Genomic DNA, 21,766 nt, shown 5'->3' on the forward strand with positions numbered 1-21,766 from the left:
ATTTTCATACATTTTTTATTAGATGATGTGAACATTTCATGCCAAAGGTACCCAGATGGTATTTTACACAATGGAATAGGAGGATTTTCTGTTATTTTATCCAAAGTGACTTACAGTCCATTACAAGGCATAATTTTTTCAGTTTCAGATCAAGTCTTCTCTGGATTCAAACTCATGACCTTTTGCAGTGCTAATTGCTAATGCACTGCTTTACCACTGAGCTATGTTTCTGCTGCATGCTTTTACAGAATTTAAACTAAAGGCTGTGAGCACAAGGATTTTTTTGTGTTGCCAGTCCTTTAATCACAGAATGTACAATATAATCCTCAAATGGACAACACTGGAAATCATATTGTGTTTAACATTGAGATTTAAGCTTTGCATGGATGCTGCACGGGTCATTTGTTTCAACTGAAGACTCTGAAAGCACAAATTATGCCTTTAAAATGCTCTAAAATAACTCCAAATGCTGGAACTTTCCATTAAAAATGCAACTAAGGCCTGAAGAAATGTTCACCTTGAAGGCCAATTGGATGAAAATTCTCTTGATGTTGCCAAGGACTGCTTATAATGTACTAACACAAGATCTTATCCAACTGCAGACAAATGTCCTGAGCTGTTTACTAAACCAATCATACAGCTCTTTAAATACCCGGACATCAGAATGGGAATTTCAGATGAGTCTTGTGCTAAGGGGAGTTGTCACAAAATGTAGTTTGTGTATTTATTAAAATCCAGTTTTGTGAATAAAGCTCACCTCTGTGACAGTTATAGTTCATAATTATAGCAGTCATTCAGAACTTCTTTGACGGTGTGTTTATGCCAGGTCAGTGCTTCCCCAATTTACCATATGCAAACTGAGGCAGCCCAAAAGCTGTTTATGTGGTTTACAAGATCATTTAAAGTGCAATAAGCAGAACTCAAGCAAATATATTTTAATATGGTTGACAAGAATTTATTTTATTTTATGTTTTTTCTCTGTTGTTTCTGTAGCCCCCGTTTCTGTATTTTCAATAGTAAAATTAAACTTGCTTTTGATTTTCGATTTAAATAAAAATGTTATGACACCCAGATGGAATTTCTTGGACATTCATAATCCCCTTTGTATTGTAAAATCTTTATACAAGACAACTCAAAAGTTCCTTTACCAGGACAATTTGTAAAATTACATTATTAAAAACTATAAAATATATTTGTTGCAGTCCCCTTTATAAAAAAGCTTAAAAGACAAGAAAGTAAGAGGGCTGCTTGCCAGTGCGAAAGGCTTGCACTGGCAACTAATGAACTTTAAAAATACACACAACACATAATGTTAAAAACACTAAAAATGATTAAAGCAACAGCATGTCACTGATTTAGAGTCCAACCACAGTGATCTCCCTTTGCAAATGTTCTTTCAGCACACATCCTCCTTTTCAGTTTCAGCGTTCCCCTCTTTGTCCTCCTCTTTTTCGACACTGTCTTCCCCACTTCCTGCACTGTAAATAACGCTTGTTAGAACCCCACATATACATCTGACCGCTACATCATAATATTTGCATGGTTACTTTTCTCTTATGCCAATGACAATAAACCCTATTCATAGATGACGGTCCATATGTCGCGACCACAAAATGTTTTGTGTTTCCATTAAGTAAGATGTCTATGATTTTAGTTTATATGGTATGGGTCATTAAAGAGGAAGTACAATCACAGTGCTCAGCTAAACTGGGATAAATGCTTTAAAATACGCTGTTAAATCACTGTACTGAGGAGATCTGTCCGCTCCGTGACACTCATAAAATATCATACACATACATACAATATTACAGTGTTCTTGTGCCTGATCTGGCTGGCATAGTGGAAAGTAATGTGTAATTCTTTATTTAAAATAGTCCAGGCGTGCCTAATGGCCAATACCACATTTGTGTACCAAAGGCATAACTACATATTTTTAAAAGGGCAGTTTTAATCAAACCATGTTTAATTGATTTCCACCCGGGACCCCAACCAGACACTGTTTGGTTTTCCTCAACAGGAGTCACATTTTCAAAAGCCGGACAGTTTTTAAGAATATAGCACCTTAAACCCAGTGCATGGCCCATATCGCTATAAAGCTGCTAAAAAGATTAAAAAGATGTCCATCTGCACTGACTTACAGTATATGCAGCCTTTCAATTGGTTAATTGGCAGATGTTTAACAAATACCGTAAATAGGCTAAATACATAACTTTTTTACTGCACAAAACAGTCCCCACAAAAGACATGGACCTACATTTGTGCACAAAAACAGGAACGTTGCTCACAGTACTTGATCTAAAGTTTATTTACTGAAAAAACAACTTCAAATTTGTTAATTGTCAAATTTGTAAAGTGCTCCTTTGATGGCTGCAGTGGCAATTAGCACTATAAAACCATCTCTGAGAGACTCCATCTGTTTATTTATCCTTTTAAAAGCACTTTTAATAAAATCTTGTTTTAATAAATAATATTGACTAGGGATGCATCCAAAGGGGGTTAAAAACACATTAGAACTCATGCTCTGTGATTACTTTGAATTAGGTCACAATGACAAAAGAGTTGCAGTTTGTACGCTCTGCACTATTAGGGCGTACTTACATTATCCAAACCAAACTGCGCTCAAGCACGTTTGACCCCCATAGCCTGGTTCGTTTAACTAGTGTAATCGCTCTGTACTGTGCCTGGGCGCAGTTTGGTTAATTCCGCCCTGGCCAAATTGCAGAGGTGGGCTCAGGCGTGGAGGGCTACAGTGTGAGTGCAATCGTGCCTGATGAGCGCAATTCAAAAGGAGATACGTCAATTGACCTATGGCTAAGCCACGCCCCCTCCACTCACTTGGGCAAACAATCAACATTCGTTGACAGGCCCTATGGCAGCTGTCACAGGAGACATTTCACAGGATGCCATTGGTGATTTTTGGAGAAAGAAAGACTATATCATCTCGAAGTCACCAAAATGGAATGAACTATGCATTGGAGGGTTATATTAATTATTTTATTGTTGAGAAGGTCGATGAAAACAACACAGTCTCACACCCATGGCGTCAGTATTTGACGACACTTGACCATGCGTCAATATGTTGACGCGGAGGGTACCCCTTTCGCGTCACTTTTTGACGAACTAGGGACTTCAATACTATTAGGTTCGCGAAATTAAACAGTTGTCACCTGACATTGGGGTTAGGGATAGGTTTGGGTAGGGATGTCATTATGTAAATCTAACCCTAAACTGACGCGAAAATGGTAGAAAATGGTAAGAAAATAGGAAAGAGAATTTCGCGTACCTCATAGTATTGAAGTCCCTAGTTCGTCAAAAAATGACGCGAAAGGGGTACCCTCCGCGTCAACATATTGACGCATGGTCAAGTGTCGTCAAATATTGACGCCATGGGTGTGAGACTGCGTTGATGAAAAGCTTCAGCTCCAGGCAAAAATGTACAGGTCACAGTGTAAACGCGATACATGATATGTATAGGTCTAAGTTGCATCAGTTCAGGACAAGCGTTTTTACCATCGTTACCAAGAGTACCTATACGTTAGTTTGGTGCTACAGCATTTACATAAATCATTCAGCACAACATGCTATTACAAAAAACATTTGTTATCTCGGTTATTAACAGATACGTTAATGAAGCTAAGTGACATGATGTACAACGCAGCTAGAAGCTAACGTTAACGTTTCTATTGTTAGGCTAACGTTACGTTAGAGATGTTAAAGATAACGTTCAAATACATTGTTTACTTAGCTTAGAAACAGATGTAGAGATCCTTGTTTAATTTATCCACGTTTAGTTGGTGTTGTGGTTTCCCGCATAACTTAATCCAGAGCAAACACTTATTTCGGTTGAGATGTGGCTTGGGAAAGGGTAAAAAAATACACAACGTCGCCCAGCATCTCGGGATACCTATTGTCGGAGTTGCATGTACCCATGCACACCGTTTGACCATTTTAAACTTAAAATGACAAGAAAAAAACATATAAAAACGAATGAAAACTGACTAACTGCAATGCATTTCAATGGACGTGAAAGCAAAGAAATGTCAGAGTGCATTGGGTTAGCTAGCGCACTGTGATTGGCTCATCGGGTTTGGGGGCGTGGTTTAGCAATAGGTTAATTGCGTGACCACTCACATTCATCTGCCTTCATTAAAACCTTATGATTCATGCAGTAGGGTTACATGAATGTCTATGATGCACATGCGCCAGATCAACTAAGCAATACGATGGCATGTGAGAGGGCTGTGTGTCATCCCGCACAAAAACAAAACAAAACACAGACTTAACATTTTGATGGGTTCCAGTGTTAAGAGAACGCTTTACTTCTTGCTTTGTTCAAAACAATAGCATCCTAATGACAAAAGCGTGCCCGGGCTTGGATCGATAAAAGTACAGTGTGAGTGCGTGCTCCTGGGGGAGTGGGGGGGGGGCAATCGCCCTTGGGGCATGGTTTTGGTTTGGATAATGTGAGTGCGTCCTTACTTAGTATTTCAATACATATCTGAAACTAGGAGTAAACTATCAGTATCGATAGATGTTATTCTAAGTAGATGCACCAATATATCAGCCAATAATCGGATCAGTCGATAGAAGCAATTTTTCACACTAACGGCTATCGGCAGATAGTTTAAAAATGCTGATAGTCATGGCCATTATATACTGTCAATCAAAAGAGAATAGGAAAAAGAAATACATTTAAGCTCTGTGTATAGAAAATGTAAAGAAACATCAGTAGTTTAATGTTCAATATTAATGGTCATTATATAAATGAATGTAATCTTCAGACCTTAGTTAATGCAAGTTTATATAACCACCAAACTATCAATATCGGCAGATATCAGTCTGAATAATCGGCTATCTGTGAAAAATTTCATATCGGTGCATCTCTAATTCTAAGTAACCGAATATCAGTATCGGATTCTGTACAGAACTTTAGTATTGGTGCATCTCTAATAATAACTGTACTTTTAATAATTCTATATCAGTATGTTTAGATGAACCATTCCGCCAATCTCTATTTCATACCTCTGTTGGCTTTCACTTTTTGTGCTGTGATAATCTTCATCCTCTGAGTCACCATGCACATTGTTTGATCCATGGATGCTTTTATCACTTTCTCCCTTTGATCTCACAAAGTTTTCATCCAAACCTGCTCGTTCCAAAGTGTACCTGTATCTGCGTTCGGCATTACTCTTGGCATTTTTCTGAAAACAATAGGAAAATTTCTGGTCAGAATCAATATGACTACTTTAGTTTATTGATAATGCATTTACAAATGCAAATTATTTGTTTTAATAAACCTGGGACATTTGCTCAAAGAGGTATGGACGAGCTGTCACTCGAGATCTTATGTCCCTTAGCTCTTTTTGATAATCCTTCACCCTCTCTTGATCAGCTTGCCTACATACACAAGGACATACAATCAGTTATAACATGCATGATGTTAATAAATTAAAGAAATGTTCTGGGTTTAAAACACTTTAGGAACTATGGACAGCAACTCTACAGGGGATTATTTTAACTCATCAGTTTGAAACAAAAAAACAGGCATCTCGTACAGGACTTAAAAGGACAAATTGGTTGCTTATATTTATATTAAAGTCTAGTTATGTAGTAGGGGAGACTGGGCTAAGTTGTCACATGGGTAAGTTGTCGCTCTCCCCTATTGATGTAATATCATCCACAAGGATATTTGAGTTATCCAAAGTTTGCTCCATGTAAACAGTCCTTTGTGGTATCCTGGTATCGTGTGAAAATTATCAGTTTTTCTGACTCAACAAGGTCATGACAAGAGTTAAATGAAATTAATTATAATTTTGTACTGACAAGGTTTTACCTCACATACACTGTTTTAGGTTTATGCCTGAAGTACCTATTTAAACTTATATTCAAGTGCAGTCCCTCCCTAGCCCCTTTTCCTTTTTAACTGTATTACTGTAAATTACCATAACATGATTGATTTTACAAATTGAGAGTTAAGTCAAAATAATTTTCTCTAGTAAGCAGCATGTCACACCTGTTGTTTTAACTCGTATTTCCTGTATTAAACCTAGAACATTCACCTACACTGGGCTTTACAGACCAACAGATGCCATGTCCAGACTATAAGCTAAAGCAGGGGTCTCCAACAGGCAGATTTTGTGTTTATACCATTTATTAATAACATAATGCATTAATCAAAGAAAACTTTGGATCCATAACCAACTGGCTATTCAAAATTTCTCACCTGTGCTGTTTGAGTTTCTCCTGGTAGACCTCTTTTAAGCTTTTATGGGGGTCCATAGCTTTGGCTCGCATTGCCACTGCCTTGCTCATAGCTTGAGATCTGATGCTGTGTTGTTTCATCCACTCTGCATGCTCCTGCTCTTTAAGGTTACTCAGCTCCAGAGATCTCCTATATGCATGGTAAAGAAATCATTAAAAACCTTTCAATCATTTGAGGTGTAGTAATTCGCTTGTTGGCAGCTCCCAGTTCACCTTATGGCCATGGATCTTTTCCTGGCAGCATCAGTTGTATAGATTGGAAGTGTATCCATAGACAGTGATGTTAAACCACCATACGAACAGCTTCTCTTTAAATTCATCTTGTTTGTAGAGTTCTTTAAAAAGAAAAAATCATTATAAAAGAATCAAAACCATCCCTTAAACCATCTAACCATAAATCATATCTAACCATTGGGTTTTCTGGACTCCTGGAGCGTGGCTGTTGTGTTGTTGTGTGGAACTGGAATGGTTTACAGTGAGTGACATCTCTCCTCTCTGCTGCTTCCATGGCCTTTTGTTGAAAGGCTTGGTACAGCTTGTCAAAGTCAGGCACCGCTGTGTTAGTCTTTGGTCTAAATGATGGCCTTTGGTCCAAATAACCCAGCATCTTGCTTTTGGTCTTCTGAGCACTGCGGCTTTGGCTCTCTGCATTAGCTTCCTGAGTTTGAATCGGCGCTGAGGAAGCTTTCAAAGTCTCCTGAGCCCTCAAATGAATGCGAATCTTCCTCTGATGCTCCTGTTCTGAACAAAACATTACAAGTTGAATGAGTGAACATGTGCTAACATAAAGGGTTAGTTAGAATTCGTACACATTTTACAAGTTGGATAATTCGTACAGCTAATCGTTCAAAAACAACTATTGTCATTAAAAAACACAATAACAAAACCCCACCCCTAGCCTTAACGTCACAGGGGCAAAGACAAATCATACAAAAATGTACCAATGTGCTTGTAAAAAAATTATACAAATCAGCCTCCTCGTAAAATACAGTGACGAAAATAAGTATTTGAACACCCTGCTATTTTGCAGGTTCTCCCACTTAGAAATCATGGAGGGGTCTGAAATTGTCATCGTAGGTGTGTGTCCACTGTGAGAGACATAATCTAAAAAAAAATCTAAATCTAAAACATCTTAAACTGTGTTCTGAAGATGAACGGAGGTCTTACGAGTTTGGAACGACATGAGGGTGAGTCATTAATGACATTATTTTCATTTTTGAGTGAACTATCTCTTTAAAGGGATACTTCACCGATTTAGCATTCAGCTTTGTATCTGTAGAAACCCGGCAGTATTACTGAATGACCATGTTTCCCTCCCTCATTTCCCCCTGAGAGGAGAGATATCTGCATTTTGGTTCTGCAAAAAAGTCCTCCGATGATGTAATATAACGATTTTTGCATCATCGGAGGACTTTTTTGCAGAACCAAAATGCAGATATCTCTCCTCTCAGGGGGAAATGATGGAGGGAAACATGGTCATTAAGTAATACTGCCGGGTTTCTACAGATACAAAGCTGAATGCTAAATCGGTGAAGTATCCCTTTAAACTTATATTCAAGTGGAGTCCCTACCCCAATTTCCTTTTTAATTGTATTACTGTAAATTACCATAACATGATTGATTTTACAAATCGAGAGTTGAGACAAAATAATTTTCTCTCAAAAATCACAATGTATGATTTTTTAACTATTTATTTGTATGATACAGCTGCAAATAAGTATTTGAACACCTGAGAAAGTCAATGTTAATATTTGGTACAGTAGCCTTTGTTTGCAATTACAGAGGTCAAATGTTTCCTGTAGTTTTTCACCAGGTTTGCACACATTGCAGGAGGGATTTTGGCCCTCTCCTCCACACAAATCTTCTCTTGATCAGTCAGGTTTCTGGCCTGTCGCTGAGAAACAACGGAGATGGGGCTCCCTCCAAAGATTCTCTATTGGGTTTAGGTCTGGAGACTGGCTAGGCCACGCCAGAACCTTGATATGCTTCTTACAGAGTCACTGCTTGGTTATTCTGGCTGTGTGCTTCTGGTCATTGTCGTGTTGGAAGACCCAGCCTTGACCCATCTTCAATGCTCTAACTGAGGGAAGGAGGTTGTTTCCCAAAATCTCGCAATACATGGCCCTGGTCATCCTCTCCTTAATACAGTGCAGTCGCCCTGTCCCATGTGCTCCAACAGTGGACCTTTTTTCACCTAGCTGCTTGGCAATTTCCTCGTAGCCTTTTCCAGCCTTGTGGAGGTGTACAATTTTGTCTCTAGTGTCTTTGGACAGCTCTTTGGTCTTGGCCATGTTAGTTGTTGGATTCTTAGTGATTGTATGGGGTGGACAGGTGTCTTTATGCAGCTAACAAGCTCAAACAAGTGCATCTAATTTAGGATAATAAATGGAGTGGAGGTGGACATTTTAAAGGCAGACTAACAGGTCTTTGAGGGTCAGAATTCTAGCTGATAGACAGGTGTTCACATACTTATTTGCAGCTGTGTCATACAAATAAATAGTTAAAAAATCATATATTGTGATTTCTGGATTTTTTTCTTTTTTAGATTATGTCTCTCATGGTGGACATGCACCTTCGATGACAATTTCAGACCCCTCCATGATTTCTAAGTGGGAGAACTTGCAAAATAGCAGGGTGTTCAAATGCTTATTTTCCTTACTGTATGTACGAATTTGTTATGTAGCATTCTCCTTACGGTAATATTGACTTAAATCTCAAATTATAAAAATATTTTTAAATGTTGTCTCTTAAACAGGTTTGAGATAATACAAGTAAAAAATATTTTGTGCAAAATAATCCTCTAAATATCATTAATAAATAAATAAAACAATGGAATATGATTAAATTTTCCTTGTAACCTGTGCAACAAGTTCTAAAATGTAACTAGTTTACTTTGACACTTTCACATTATTTTCACTGATCTCCTCTATGCATAATTCAAATAAATGGCACCTTTCAACTGTTCAGAGAACCTAGGATCTAAGACAGCTTTCGGTATTGGCTTCCGCGCACAAACAGGCTTTGCTTTTTCACTTTTATTGGCAGATGTCATCTCATCCTTTCTCTTTTCTCGCTCCTTCTCCTCCCTCTTGTGGAATCCGAAGGGCTTCTGCATTGCCAAGAGGAAAGTTCTCCTCTGGTCGCGGCCCTCCTTCCTCAATCTCTCCTGATCCTGAATCAAATCTTTATAAAGAGACTGGGAGACATGATCTGGGATTGGGGTTACGCGGAACTGCTGCTGACACTCAGCTAAGTCTGCTTCCTCTTTGACTTTCTGTGTTTCTTTTGGCAGAGGCTTCCTATGACTCTCTCTCACCATTCCAATAGAATTGGTTAGAGTACTTGAAGCCTTAATCCTATTTGAGGTAAAATTCTGACGAGTCACCCTTGAGAGGAAAAGAATAGATGATAATGAATAATTTGGTGTCTTTAACAGATGCAAGTACTGTGCATTCACATTTGCTAATGTCTTTAACACATCTAAGTTAGAAATTACCTGCAGTGTCTGTTGTCTTTGAAGTTTTGACTGATGCTCTCCTGCAGTAAACTGGTTTTAAGTATCCACTCAGTACTTGTGGAGAGCAGTGAGTTCTGCAGAACCCTCTTTTCCAGGCCATCCTGATGCTGAAGCTCTAAATTCTCCAGCTGCTGCTTGTGTGTGCTCTTCAGAGCCTCCAAATCCAACTCAAGGTCAGATTTCTTTCTGTTCTCATAGACGGACAACAGGCTTTTCGAAACTTGTACATGTCCCCCCTTTTCAGACTGAGAGTTACCTAAAATGGGAGAGTTCTGAAAAGAGTGTTTAGTTTGTTTGTGAAACTGCTATACATACAGAGAAACACATATATCAGTATATGAAGACTTTGGTTCCAAAACGCGATAAACACAATTAAAAAAAAAATTAGTAACCGCCAAAATCAGTATTGTATCTGGTCAGTACAAAAAAGCTAATTCTTTATTTTACGCAAAATCCGATATCCACCGTGTTGTTCTGTCATCTTTTCTCTCTCAGAATGCAATAAATCCGCTCAACAAATCACAGCGCAACATTCCACTCATTGTAAACATTAATGGCTGCGCATTAAATACACACAGAATCCTAGTTTTCCTCATCTACTTTGTACTTTGTGATCAACAAATAAACAAAAAATAATAATACTTTTGGCATTGATAAACCTGTGGTGGTTCCCTTTCAATACGCTTCACTTCACATTGCGTCAGTTTGCAGGTGGAAACTCCTGTTTACTCTGTGATTGAAGCCTATTGGTTAACGTCTGTAGAAAATACAGACCAATGACGTTTGAGACTGTGCGGGGCGTGGCACACGTCCCTATATAAGCCCGGGGAAATACGTCAAGAATTCATTACTTTTCTCCTTCAGCGCGAACCTTCTCGCTGCTCCAAAGAAGAAGCCCTTACTTGCCGTCGATCTGAGCACTGCAGCGGACTACTACACAGCAGCGTGTTCCCCTGCCGCTTTCCGGTTGGGTATAAAAGAGCGAATTTCATCTAAAAGAGCAGAAGCGCGTTGAGATAATGTCGCTTCGGCACTGTGGCTCATGCCGAGCCCCTTTGCCTGTGGAGGATCTCCACAAAGAGTGCGTCATCTGTCTGGGCTGCGCCCACTGCGAGCTCCTTCCCATCGCGGTGCTGCGCTCCCACCTCGATATCTTCAAAAGGAAGGCTTCCCGTGCTCTCCCGCCTAAACAGCAGTGGAGCCGTGAAGTTGAAAAACGCCCCGAGACCGAGTCCACACCGGCTCATCCCCCACGTGCTCTGTCTCCCCGCCGTCGTCCTGTCACTTTCGTTCATGAGGACCAACATCCCCTGCCGAGTGTTAGCGGCATGGTTTCCTTTGGGTCCGGTGACACCGTGGAGATGATGTCATCCTCTGAGGAGTTAGAGGATTGGGCGACTTTGGATGACGACAACCACGGCACCGCCGCTGAAAAACCAACCGAGTCGCGTCCTCACGACTCTGAGCTCATCCGCATCCTGACACAACCTACAGCGGAGCTCAACATTCAGAGCCTCAACTCAGCCGGCTGGATGAGTGGTTTCTGCAGCCCGGGCGCCGTCAATCATCCCGCTAACGGCAGGCGTGGTTCTTTCCGGAGGTTCACCAGGAGCTCACCAAATCCTGGCGTGCTCCCCACTCCACCCGAGCTCAGAGCGCCGTCTCCCACGTCCTCTCCATAGTGGACGGCGCCGACGAACACGGCTACACTAAGCTGCCGCCGCTTGAGGAATCTGTCGCTGCCCACCTCTGCCCGTGTTCAGCCGGCGGATGGAGAGTGAAGATGAATCATCCGTCAAAGCCCTGCCGTCTGACATCAACTCTGCCGTCGAAATCTTACGCCGCCAATGGCCACGCTGCATCTGCTCTCCACACGATGGAGCTGCAAGTATACCAGGCAAAACTCCTCCGTGATATGGACGAGGCAGGCCCGGACCCGTCAACCTTTAAAGACCTGCGCAGCGCGACTGACTTGGCCCTCCGCGCTACTAAAGTCGCCACTCAGGCTGTGGGAAGAGCCATGGCCAGCCTGGTTGTTCTGGAGAGACATCTGTGGCTGAACTTGACAGAGATCTTGACTCGCCCGTGTCACCGTCGGGGCTCTTCGGCTCTGCTGTGGAGGGGTTCACCCAGCGCTTCACTGAGGCACAGAAATCGTCGCAGGCTATGCAGCATTTCCTACCAAAACTATCTGCCTCAGCGTCTGAGACCGGCCTCCCAAAACCGCCGCCAGCTCAGCGCCCTAAGCCAGCACCAGCTCAACCCCAGCAGAGAGCTGAACCGGAGGTTAAGCGCCAGCGTCCTGCACGATTGGCTGGTCCACCTCGACGCCGCAATCCCTGTCCTCAGATCACGCTGGACCCGGCGCCGCCGCCGCCTCCCTGAAGAGAGTCTGAGGAGGAAAAGAGGCTCTGGTCCCGCTTCGGCCGGCCCGCCCTCAAAAGTTCTGCGTGTTTCAGTCCCCTCAGGCACTGGACACACCCTCACTGTAACGGCGAAAAACAAATTTTTACCTTTTCACAAAAAGAGCAAATTTCCTCCTCTGTACACACACACGGCTTACCATCCATAAGTATATTGACGCTCGCCGTCAAACTTCACGTTTGGTAATCCACCCCCGGTATGCCGGGCTGGATTCTAAACGGCTGGATTATTCACTTCAATTCTCTACACCACTGTCCCGGACGATCGCATGCAGATCCTCAGGGAAGAGGATGTGTTCTTTATTACTAAAAGACGCAATAGAGAATCGTGCTCTTGTCAAACGGCCATTCAAAATGCTTAAAGCCAGACGAATCATGGCGTTAATTCGACCGGGCGATTGGTTCATATCAGTGGATCTAAAAAAAAGACGCTTACTTTCACATTCCGATAGCACCACGTCACAGTTTGACGGGACAGCATACCAGTACAAAGTTCTGCCCTTCGGATTATCTCTGGCACCACGCACATTTACCAAATGCGTGGATGCAGCGCCCGCCCGTCTCAGACAGAGCGGCATCCGCAAATTGAATTACCTCAACGATTGGCTTATTCTAGCCCAGTCAGAGAGGGAAATTATCATGCACAAGACCGTTGTACTCCAGCATTTGGAGAATTTAGGGATCAAAATCAACCTCCAGAAGAGTTTGCTCACCCCCACGCAGCGGATTGCGTTCTTAGGCATGACGCTTGACTCGATAAAGACGCGAGGCGGCATCGTTCAAAGCGGGTTCACATCTCCCTCTCAAACGATTCCAAAAAATGCTGGGTCTGATGGCAGCATTCCCACTAATACCGTTGGGAATGCTGTTCATGAGACCGCTTCAGTTTTGGTTGAAAGCGAAAGTTCCGCCCCGTGCTTGGTTGTCGGGCCGCTTATTAATCAAAATCACGTACAGCTGCGTGAAAGCACTTTCGATGTGGACATCCCCTCACCTTTTCCTCTCGGGCACAAAGCTCGGCTCCGTGAGCAGGAGGAAAGTGGTGACTACGGATGCATCCGCGACGGGTTGGGGCGCGCACTGCGACGGCGAACCTGCCTTCGGTACGTGGAACAACCAGTTGTCTCAGCTACATATCAACCACCTCAAGATGTGGGCGGTTATCCTAGCGCTACGACACTTTCGACCGAAAAGCCAACATCAACACGTTCTAGTGCGGTCGGACAGTATGACGGTGGTCTCATTCATAAAACACCAAGGAGGGCTGAGATCTCGCTCCCTATCCAGGCTTGCGAAACGGCTTTTATTATGGGCTCACGTGAACGTACATTCGTTAAAAGCGACTCACGTACCGGGTGTAGCCAATACGAGTGCAGACATTCTCTCGCGCAGCGGTCCGCCGCCAGGAGAATGGAGGCTGCATCCTCAGACGGTCGAGAAAATATGGACCGTTTTTGGCCGAGCAGAGATCGATCTGTTTGCATCCCACGAGAACGGCGGTTCCCACAGCGTGTCTTCTATATGCTTTTCCTCCGGTGGCTCTGTTACCACAGGTCCTTCAGAGGATAAGAGAGACGAAATGCGTGATAATTCTGATCGCCCCATTTTGGCACAATCAACCGTGGCTCCCCGACCTATGGTAGCTGAAAACATCAGCACCATGGCCAATATTGCTGAGGAAAGACCTCCTATCTCAGGCGAGAGGGACGATATGGCATCTACAGCCGGAGCTATGGAATCTACACGTTTGGGTTCTGAACGGCAACCGTCGCGCCTTTCAGGACGAGTGTTAAATACTCTATCGGAAGCTAGGACCCCATCTACCAGGCGCCTTTACACTCAAAAGTGGTCTATTTTTTCTGACTGGTGCACGACGAAAAACTTAAACCCAAACACCTGTGAAGTGGAGCATATTCTCTCCTTTCTACAGGAAATGCTGAACAGCGGTCGCGCGCCCTCGACGCTTAAAGTATATGTGGCGGCGATAACGGCGAATCACACCCTTATCACCGGTCACACCGTGGGAAAACATGATCTCATCATTTAATTTCTCAGAGGCGCTCGCAGACAAAACCCACCGCGACCTAACACGGTCCCGTCTTGGGATTTGTCCATGGTTTTGAAAGCGCTGCGCGGTCCCCCTTTCGAGCCCCTCGAGCAGGCTGACCTGCGCGCTCTCTCGTTTAAAACCGCTCTCCTCCTGGCGTTGGCATCGGTTAAATGAGTGGGCGATTTACACGCGTTTTCAATTGACAAGTCGTGTCTGGAATTCGGTCCTAACGATAGAAAAGTGATCCTTAGACCGAGAGCATTCCTAAAGTTTTGACCACGCCATTTAGAGTTCAGGTGGTTTCACTTCTCGCCCTCCCCCCGGCGGACGGCGATCAAACCCCTTAACATGCTGTCAGAGCGTTAAGAATATACACAAACCGTTCTGCCTCATACCGCAAGTCAGATCAGCTGTTCGTAAGCTTTGCGCAACACTCTTTAGGTATGCCACTCACTAAACAGAGGCTATCTAAATGGATCGTTGAAGCCATTGCTTTAGCTTACGCCTCCCTGAATGAACATTGTCCATTTGGTTTAAAAGCTCACTCCACGCGAGGTATGGCTTCATCATGGGCTTGGTCTACAGGGATTTCTATCTTTGACATTTGTAATGCGGCCGGCTGGTCCTCGCCGTCTACGTTTGTCAGATTTTATAGCCTGGATGTCCCTGCCTTACAAGCACAGGTCTTATCGGCTTAATGTTCACGCGACTACAAACATCTACGCAGGGAGTGTTATTCGGCTGCGCGCTTCAGTCGAATAATAATGAGCTCTTGACGTATTTCCCCGGGCTTATATAGGGACGTGTGCTACGCCCCGCACGGGCTCAAACGTCATTGGTCTGTATTTTCTACAGACGTTAACCAATAGGCTTCAATCCAGGAGTAAACAGGAGTTTCCCCCCTAGCGTCAGCAAACTGACGCAATGCTTCTTTCCCGTTATTTCAGGGAACCGGGGTTACGCGAGTAACCTAAGTGTTTTCTGTGGCGGGAAAGAAACATAAGCCATCAAAATCAAATAATTTACGCAAGAGGCACTTGGGCAATAGAAAAATGCCGGCTGTTGCTTATTCTCACACGACAGCATCAAGCTTCTGTCATGCTAACACATTGACCCCAGAGGGTCTTATGAAAAACTTTCCATTATTTTAAGTCAACGAAAATCAATCAGGACCAAAACATTTTACAGCTGATTGCTGTCAAAAAAGTTCAATGACAGTGTTCTTAATATGACAAAGTAAGTGTTTTGATTAATGCCATTAATGTTAATTTTTTTAATCCATGTATACCACTAGTCAACTAAATGAATATAACATGGCAAAGATGAAAGCACATACTGATTCAATAGATTTATAGCATTTTGAAAAAAACTTGCGGAAAAAATTATTTTAATAATAAATCTTTGAAAATCAAATTATGGATTTGAATTTTTTTTATGTTATTATAACTTAAAGATGCTATGTGAAAGTTCGTAAGCGAAAAAAGGGGTTTTCATCTTAATCAGGGTATCTTCCGTCCATTCCATATCCGTTTTAAAATCAAAAACGGAAAACGAAATAAACAAATCGTATTTACATTTATCGTTTCCTTTAATAAAATGAAAAATATTGAAAGCTGCTTTAAAAAGAATGAATTTATACATTTTTCTATATTTAGTTTTTCAGTCTTACTTTTTAAAACTAAATTGTAAAAAAATGAAATAAAGAAAATATTAAAATGCTTTATTTTCCAATGTTTCAACTAAGGAGCTACCTTTTCTCCCCATCATTTACAAACGTTACCGCTGGGGGGAGCAAATACACGGAAATTGCACCTTTAGCAGGGCACGCGGATGTAATCATTAAGATTTTTAATGATCATATGAATTATAATTGTTTGCACACCTTTTAATGGGCTTACAAAAATGCTCTGCAACGAATGTTTGCAGGTTTTGCAGAGAACACAGCATGAAAAGTCACTGCCACATAGATTATGACATGCAATCTGCCAGTGGCTTGGAATTCATGATCACTATAAAAGAACCCACCTCATCACCCCCCAAGATCCAGCCATGGACACAATCATCATCATCATCATCAGTAATAACAATTAGCTTTTGCCGGTTGAATGTGTTTTCTGTAATGTACTGCACTCATAATAAATCTCCCCTTACATAACATGAACAAACAATAATGAGCTTAAAAAAAATAGTCCACAAACTTATCTAATTTATAGATATCTATGATTGGAGTGGCAGTAACTTTACACGTTTCAACTTTTCACAAAATCTGCAAAACATTGCAGAGCATTGTATGCCCATGTGGGAAAGGTGTGCAGAAAAAAACATTCCCAGTTGGTCCCAAATTTCTTAGTGGTAAAGCATTGCGTGGTAGAGCATTGCAAAGGTCATTGGTCATGAACCCAGGGAACACAAATATTGATAAAATGCCTTATAATCCACTCTGAAGCCTCTACTAAATGCATAATTGTAAAAGTTTATTAGTCATAGGATAATTAATCATGTTAATGATTAAATCTGCGTGCCCTGCTAAATGTCATTAGAAGTCTTCGCTTCCCTCGTCTCAATAAAGAACCATTCACATTATAACTATAAAAAATATTGTTTTAAAAATCTTTTATATTAAAGAGAGTAGCAAAGTTACCACAACTATAACGATAAAGTTACAATGAACGGTATCGTTGGGATCAATTTCTGAGCGATTTTCCCAACTGATAAACCATAAACCATTGACAGCCAATTAAATCTATTTGAACTTCAAGTGCACGCGCATTTGAATGACAGATGCCACTAAGAAGCTGAGGTCCATTACATGAAATTATATCAGGTATCCAGCACTGATGGAGTTACTGCATGTGAAATTGACTACGTAATGCTTTTTACTTTACTACATTAACAACGCCAAAAATGTAAGATATTAGATTAAACAAACTACTAGATTCACTGTTTAGAGTTACGTAAAACGCAGCGTGTTGAGGACATCTGCTCGCTGTGTAAATGCAACAAGAGCAGTATATTTACACATTCTATAAACAACTGCAAAAGTTTTTATTAGGCTACAGAAAATATGCAATATCATGCCTATGAAGGTTAATGATTTGCATAAAGTTGCAGTTATCGTCCGGTGATGTGGACGCTAATATATTTATTGTTATAATTAACGTCTGTTACAATGTGAATATGATTAACGTTATAGTTAATGTGAACGGCCCTTAAGAATTTTTCAGTAAGACTAAGAAGTTAACTAGAAAAATGTATACATTTTTCGTTTTCTTTTTTCATTTTGTAAATGGAAACGATAAATGAAAAATCGATTTGTTTTTTCATTTTCCGTTTTTGATTTTAAAACGGATATGGAATGGACGGAAGATACCCTGATTCATCTTGTCACTTTCTTTTAGAAAAAACATTTTTACCAAAATTAGTCAAAATGGATTTATTGCGTTTTGAAACTCTTCAACTTGGTTTTGCAAGTCAATTTGACCTGTGATAAGTTGACATAACTTATAAAAACAAGTTGAAATTGTTTAACTTAATATAGATAGATAAAACTAAATTATATAAAATAGTATGAAAGCAAGTCGCAAATATAAAATAAGAAAATCATAGAAATGAATGAAAATGTATTAAAAAGAAATAAAATTGCAGGACCGATGTGACACTTCATAGCAAAATATTGAGTAAATCTGTTCCTTTTAATATGTATAAGTAAACAGATCGAGCGCTTGAATATCAGCACAACAGGTGTTACCATGACAACCGTAAACGCTCCCAGCAACGCGCTATTATTTTTACCGTCGAACTGCAGTCAAACAAACCCAATATATAATCATTTGTAAGAACAACAAAACAAGCAGATTGTTATTAACGTATGTATTTTATAAAGAATTGCTGCATAAATATACTGTATGTATGTACTGGCGACATAAACCTTCGTTTCCTTGACAACGTACACTCGTATCATTCAATAACCTTCTACGCAATCTTTGCTTTTTTTCTCACCAGTGTCATCTGATCCATGGTGCGATCAGACGCGAAATGAGGACATCACTTAAACACTCATCCATTAACTGTCAGAGATCAGCAGACCCTCCATTTCTTCAGATTGAGAATCGTCAAACATCATGATCTCTCTCTGCGGTGTTGTGACAATCTCCGCCCACCGACGGCTGGCAGCTAAATCCTTTAAGTTTCAACAATGTAAATTCGTTAACTTTTCCTGACCTATCAGCAAAATAAGGCTTCGTTTCAAAGCAATTTAATACAGTAATCACTGAAACACAGATACAGTAAATGCAACATGGGTTCACATGGAAACGAGTTTCGTCTGTCCTCCGGGACGGCAGATGGCGACAGTACTAGTTCATCAGTCATCTGAAACCATAGAAACATTCAAAGAAGGAAGTGAAAGCAAACTGAAAGTTGTTTATAACACAAATGTGCAAGTTTAGTTTAATTTCAATTAACACGCATTTTTGTTTTGTATAGTGAAACCAAATTAAGTGCGTCTAAAATGTGATTTTATTTATTTTTTTGAGCGGCTCTTAAACCGGAAGGACAGTTGCGAACATAACTGTTACGTATTCTCTATCATCAACAAACATGGCAGGGTTATAGTGTGTAGGTTTATAACAGGTCAATAACAGGACAAAGTTAACGAGAATTGTTTAGTGCTTTTTTCCGGAGTCGTTACTTGTAACAAGCAGTTTAACGTCTGGGTCTTTGCTAGAATGTACACTTTTACAAAAGTTAAACTAGCTGTTGTCGGTATAGGGCGACAGTGTTTTGCAGTGAGGAGGACGCTTAATGGAGCGCGAGCAGTGAGCAGAGGATTAGCGTGCTCCGCGAACGAGAAGGAATCCAGCACATCTGAAAATGAGTTATATGACATTATAATATCCGGCGGGGGTATGGTGGGCACAGCGATGGCATGTTCACTGGGTAAGTGTAAAGTGCCACTGTCATGAAACCCTGCCCACTCTCTTCCGTGCTTTTTCATGCATAGGAGGGGGTTTCATTTTTCCTTGATGGAAGTATTTAGCTTGAGGTAAAGCGTGCAATTGCGTTTTTAGTGTATTTTAACACTCCCAATCATGCAGTAGAATGCTAAATAAGCAATGTGCTTTTTAATCTCTCAACAATGTTAAAACCTATTACTTACAAACATAACTCCTCAAAAGACATCCTTCAATGTTTTGTGTCGTTCCTCTTTGCAGGTCTGGATCCAAATTTGGCTGGGAAGAAGATTCTTTTGCTGGAGGCGGGTCACAAAAAAGTGATGGACAGTGTGCCTGAGACCTACAGTACAAGGGTCAGCTCCATCAGCCCAGGCTCAGCAACACTTCTTAGTGGTATAAACAAATTTTAATTTTTTTTATATGTTGTTTTTATGTTTAAACAACTGTTCTGTTCATCTGTCAAGAGATCTTTGTGTTTTTTTTAATACTGTCATCAAACCTGCCAAAAACATGTCTATGTCATTTATCAAAAAATAACAATAATAATATATACATTTTGCTTTATTTTCTTTATACAAGTATTTTTTTCTAGACTTTTATATTGTGATTTTTCATGACAATTAGGCACCCCACCACCATTTCCTATTACAACGTGTAAAATTTATATACAAATTGTAATAATTTAATACCCTGCAGTAAATAAAAAAAGTACTGCCCCATACAAATAAGATCTATCTAAAGTTAGATACTCGGATCACTACTCTGCTTTCCAATAAATGCTTTTGAATGCCTTCCACAACTGTCCACAAAATGCTTGTTTACATTTTGGACGGTAAACATAATTTAGAAACAGCACTTCGGGAAGCTGAGTAGTCAAATGCTAAGAAAAGTACATCTCTTCCAGTCAAAGCTCTAAAAGAGGACACTACTGTTAGCCTATATTTACAGCTATGCATGTATATGAAAGATTTGCTAGAAGTGGGTCAGTAGGTATCTCTCTTTGCCTTTTCATGGAGTGTATAGGACAAGTATTGTGCTGGCATCTGCATTGCCTCTTTCCCATGTCTAGTTATCTTTCTTTGTTGATCATGCTGTGCATCGTATCCAGTTTTTGTGCAAACAGTGATGTTTGAAATAACAAATCCCTATGTAAAATGTCAAAAGGGTAGCATTACAATGAGCAAGGGTAGGGGACATGTGTTTTGCATTTAGTTTTTTCTGTTTTATTTGAAAATGTTAAAAGAAAAAGTGAACAAAGGACAGATTTATCGTGCCTTAATCATTTTATTCCTTGATTTTGTAGGTCTTGGTGCTTGGGACCATATTGTCAAAATGAGATGCAAGCCATATAATAAAATGCAGGTCAGTAAAATGAGCAAGTTTTTCCATCCCAGAAATATTGGTGGCATCACCGTAATAGTGATAATGTGAGATGGTTATTATTATTAAAAGGTACTCGGTGGTAAACATTCTCGTACTATAGTGTTTACCTGGCTCTCCAAGGTACTTCATAAAATATCTTGGTATTACCATTGTCATATTGTGGTAATTATTGTGTAAATTAAAGGGGACATATATCAAGAAAATCTGACTTTCCGTGTTTAAGTGCTATAATTGGGTCACCAGCACTTCTATCAATTTTGAAAACGTGAAAAGATCAACCAAGTAACTTAATTTTTGTATACCATTTTCTGAAAGTAGGTCATTGAAATGTGGCTCCCTTGTGATGTCAGAAGGGGATCTTATTATATTAATACAGCCCCAATCGGCATTATCTAATAACGGCACCGCCATTTAGTGCAGAAATCAGCTAATTTGCATTTAATAGGACACTCCCATAAACGGCACATTTTTGCTCACACCTACAAAGTGACAGTTTTAACATGTTATAATAAATTATCTATATATGATATTTTGAGCTAAAACTTCACACATGTACTCTGGGGACCCTAAAGATTTATTTGACATCTTAAAAAGTCTTGTGAAATGTCTCCTTTAATTGATCAGACCTCACAATATTTAAATCTCTGTTCTCTAACATTAAACCAAAACACATTTATGAGCAACCAAAAATGCAGCACCGGTCATGTACCTGTTTAAGATCATGAGGTCACTACATTACAGCTGTCTGGTATTTTGCTGATCGCTGTGTGCATCATACTGTCAGCACCCATAAATTAAGTTATGCTCCAAAAGCACAACCTCAAAATACAAAACATACATTAAAGATGCAAAACCTCAAATGCCTCAATGACCCCAGGGAGTTTTTGTATTAGAGCCTGGTTTTGCGAGTTGGCATAAATCTCTGCGTACGCTTCAAATTGTCATCTAACTCCTTTATCTACTAATTTCGAAGATTCATGTAAAATGCGGGGAGAGAAATTATAAGCTGCAGAGATCAGCAATGAACTGACCCTCAGTTTCTACGCTGTGGTGGGAATACTGGTTTCTCCTGTAAGATGTGGCCTTTTTACTCCCAAAATGAAATCCTGCGGTTTTTGAATAAACGAAGCCATGTCATCAGGGTGAACTTTATAGTGATACTATTCACCCACTACAC

At 40.5% G+C, this 21,766-nt stretch overlaps 2 protein-coding genes across 3 annotated transcripts in view; one reads left to right on the top strand and one right to left on the bottom strand.

Annotated features, from left to right (window-relative positions):
- LOC129417631 (protein FAM161B) lies at positions 1-18,388 on the bottom strand. The gene is made up of 9 exons (XM_073864735.1): positions 18,251-18,388; positions 9,758-10,050; positions 9,214-9,647; positions 6,671-7,002; positions 6,475-6,596; positions 6,224-6,391; positions 5,298-5,397; positions 5,023-5,201; positions 1-1,478 (listed from the first exon to the last, which is right to left on the bottom strand). The coding sequence occupies exons 1-9, from the start codon at positions 18,266-18,268 to the stop codon at positions 1,397-1,399; spliced, it is 1,728 nt and encodes a 575-aa protein (XP_073720836.1). The 5' UTR covers positions 18,269-18,388; the 3' UTR covers positions 1-1,396.
- The window catches only part of LOC129417633 (ubiquinone biosynthesis monooxygenase COQ6, mitochondrial), a 14,211-nt gene continuing 10,755 nt past the window's right edge, over positions 18,311-21,766 (top strand). Inside the window, exons 1-4 of one of the 2 annotated variants that reach the window (XM_073864736.1) lie at positions 18,312-18,448; positions 19,022-19,189; positions 19,465-19,599; positions 20,510-20,568. In XM_073864736.1, the coding sequence (XP_073720837.1) occupies positions 18,373-18,448; positions 19,022-19,189; positions 19,465-19,599; positions 20,510-20,568 (438 nt within the window). In that variant the 5' untranslated portion in view covers positions 18,312-18,372. Of the gene's footprint in view, positions 18,449-19,021; positions 19,190-19,464; positions 19,600-20,509; positions 20,569-21,766 lie in introns of both variants that reach the window. The other variant, XM_073864737.1, reaches the window with a different exon arrangement.

The sequence above is a fragment of the Misgurnus anguillicaudatus genome, unplaced genomic scaffold (assembly GCF_027580225.2).
Source record: "Misgurnus anguillicaudatus unplaced genomic scaffold, ASM2758022v2 HiC_scaffold_28, whole genome shotgun sequence".
NCBI lineage: Eukaryota > Metazoa > Chordata > Actinopteri > Cypriniformes > Cobitidae > Misgurnus > Misgurnus anguillicaudatus.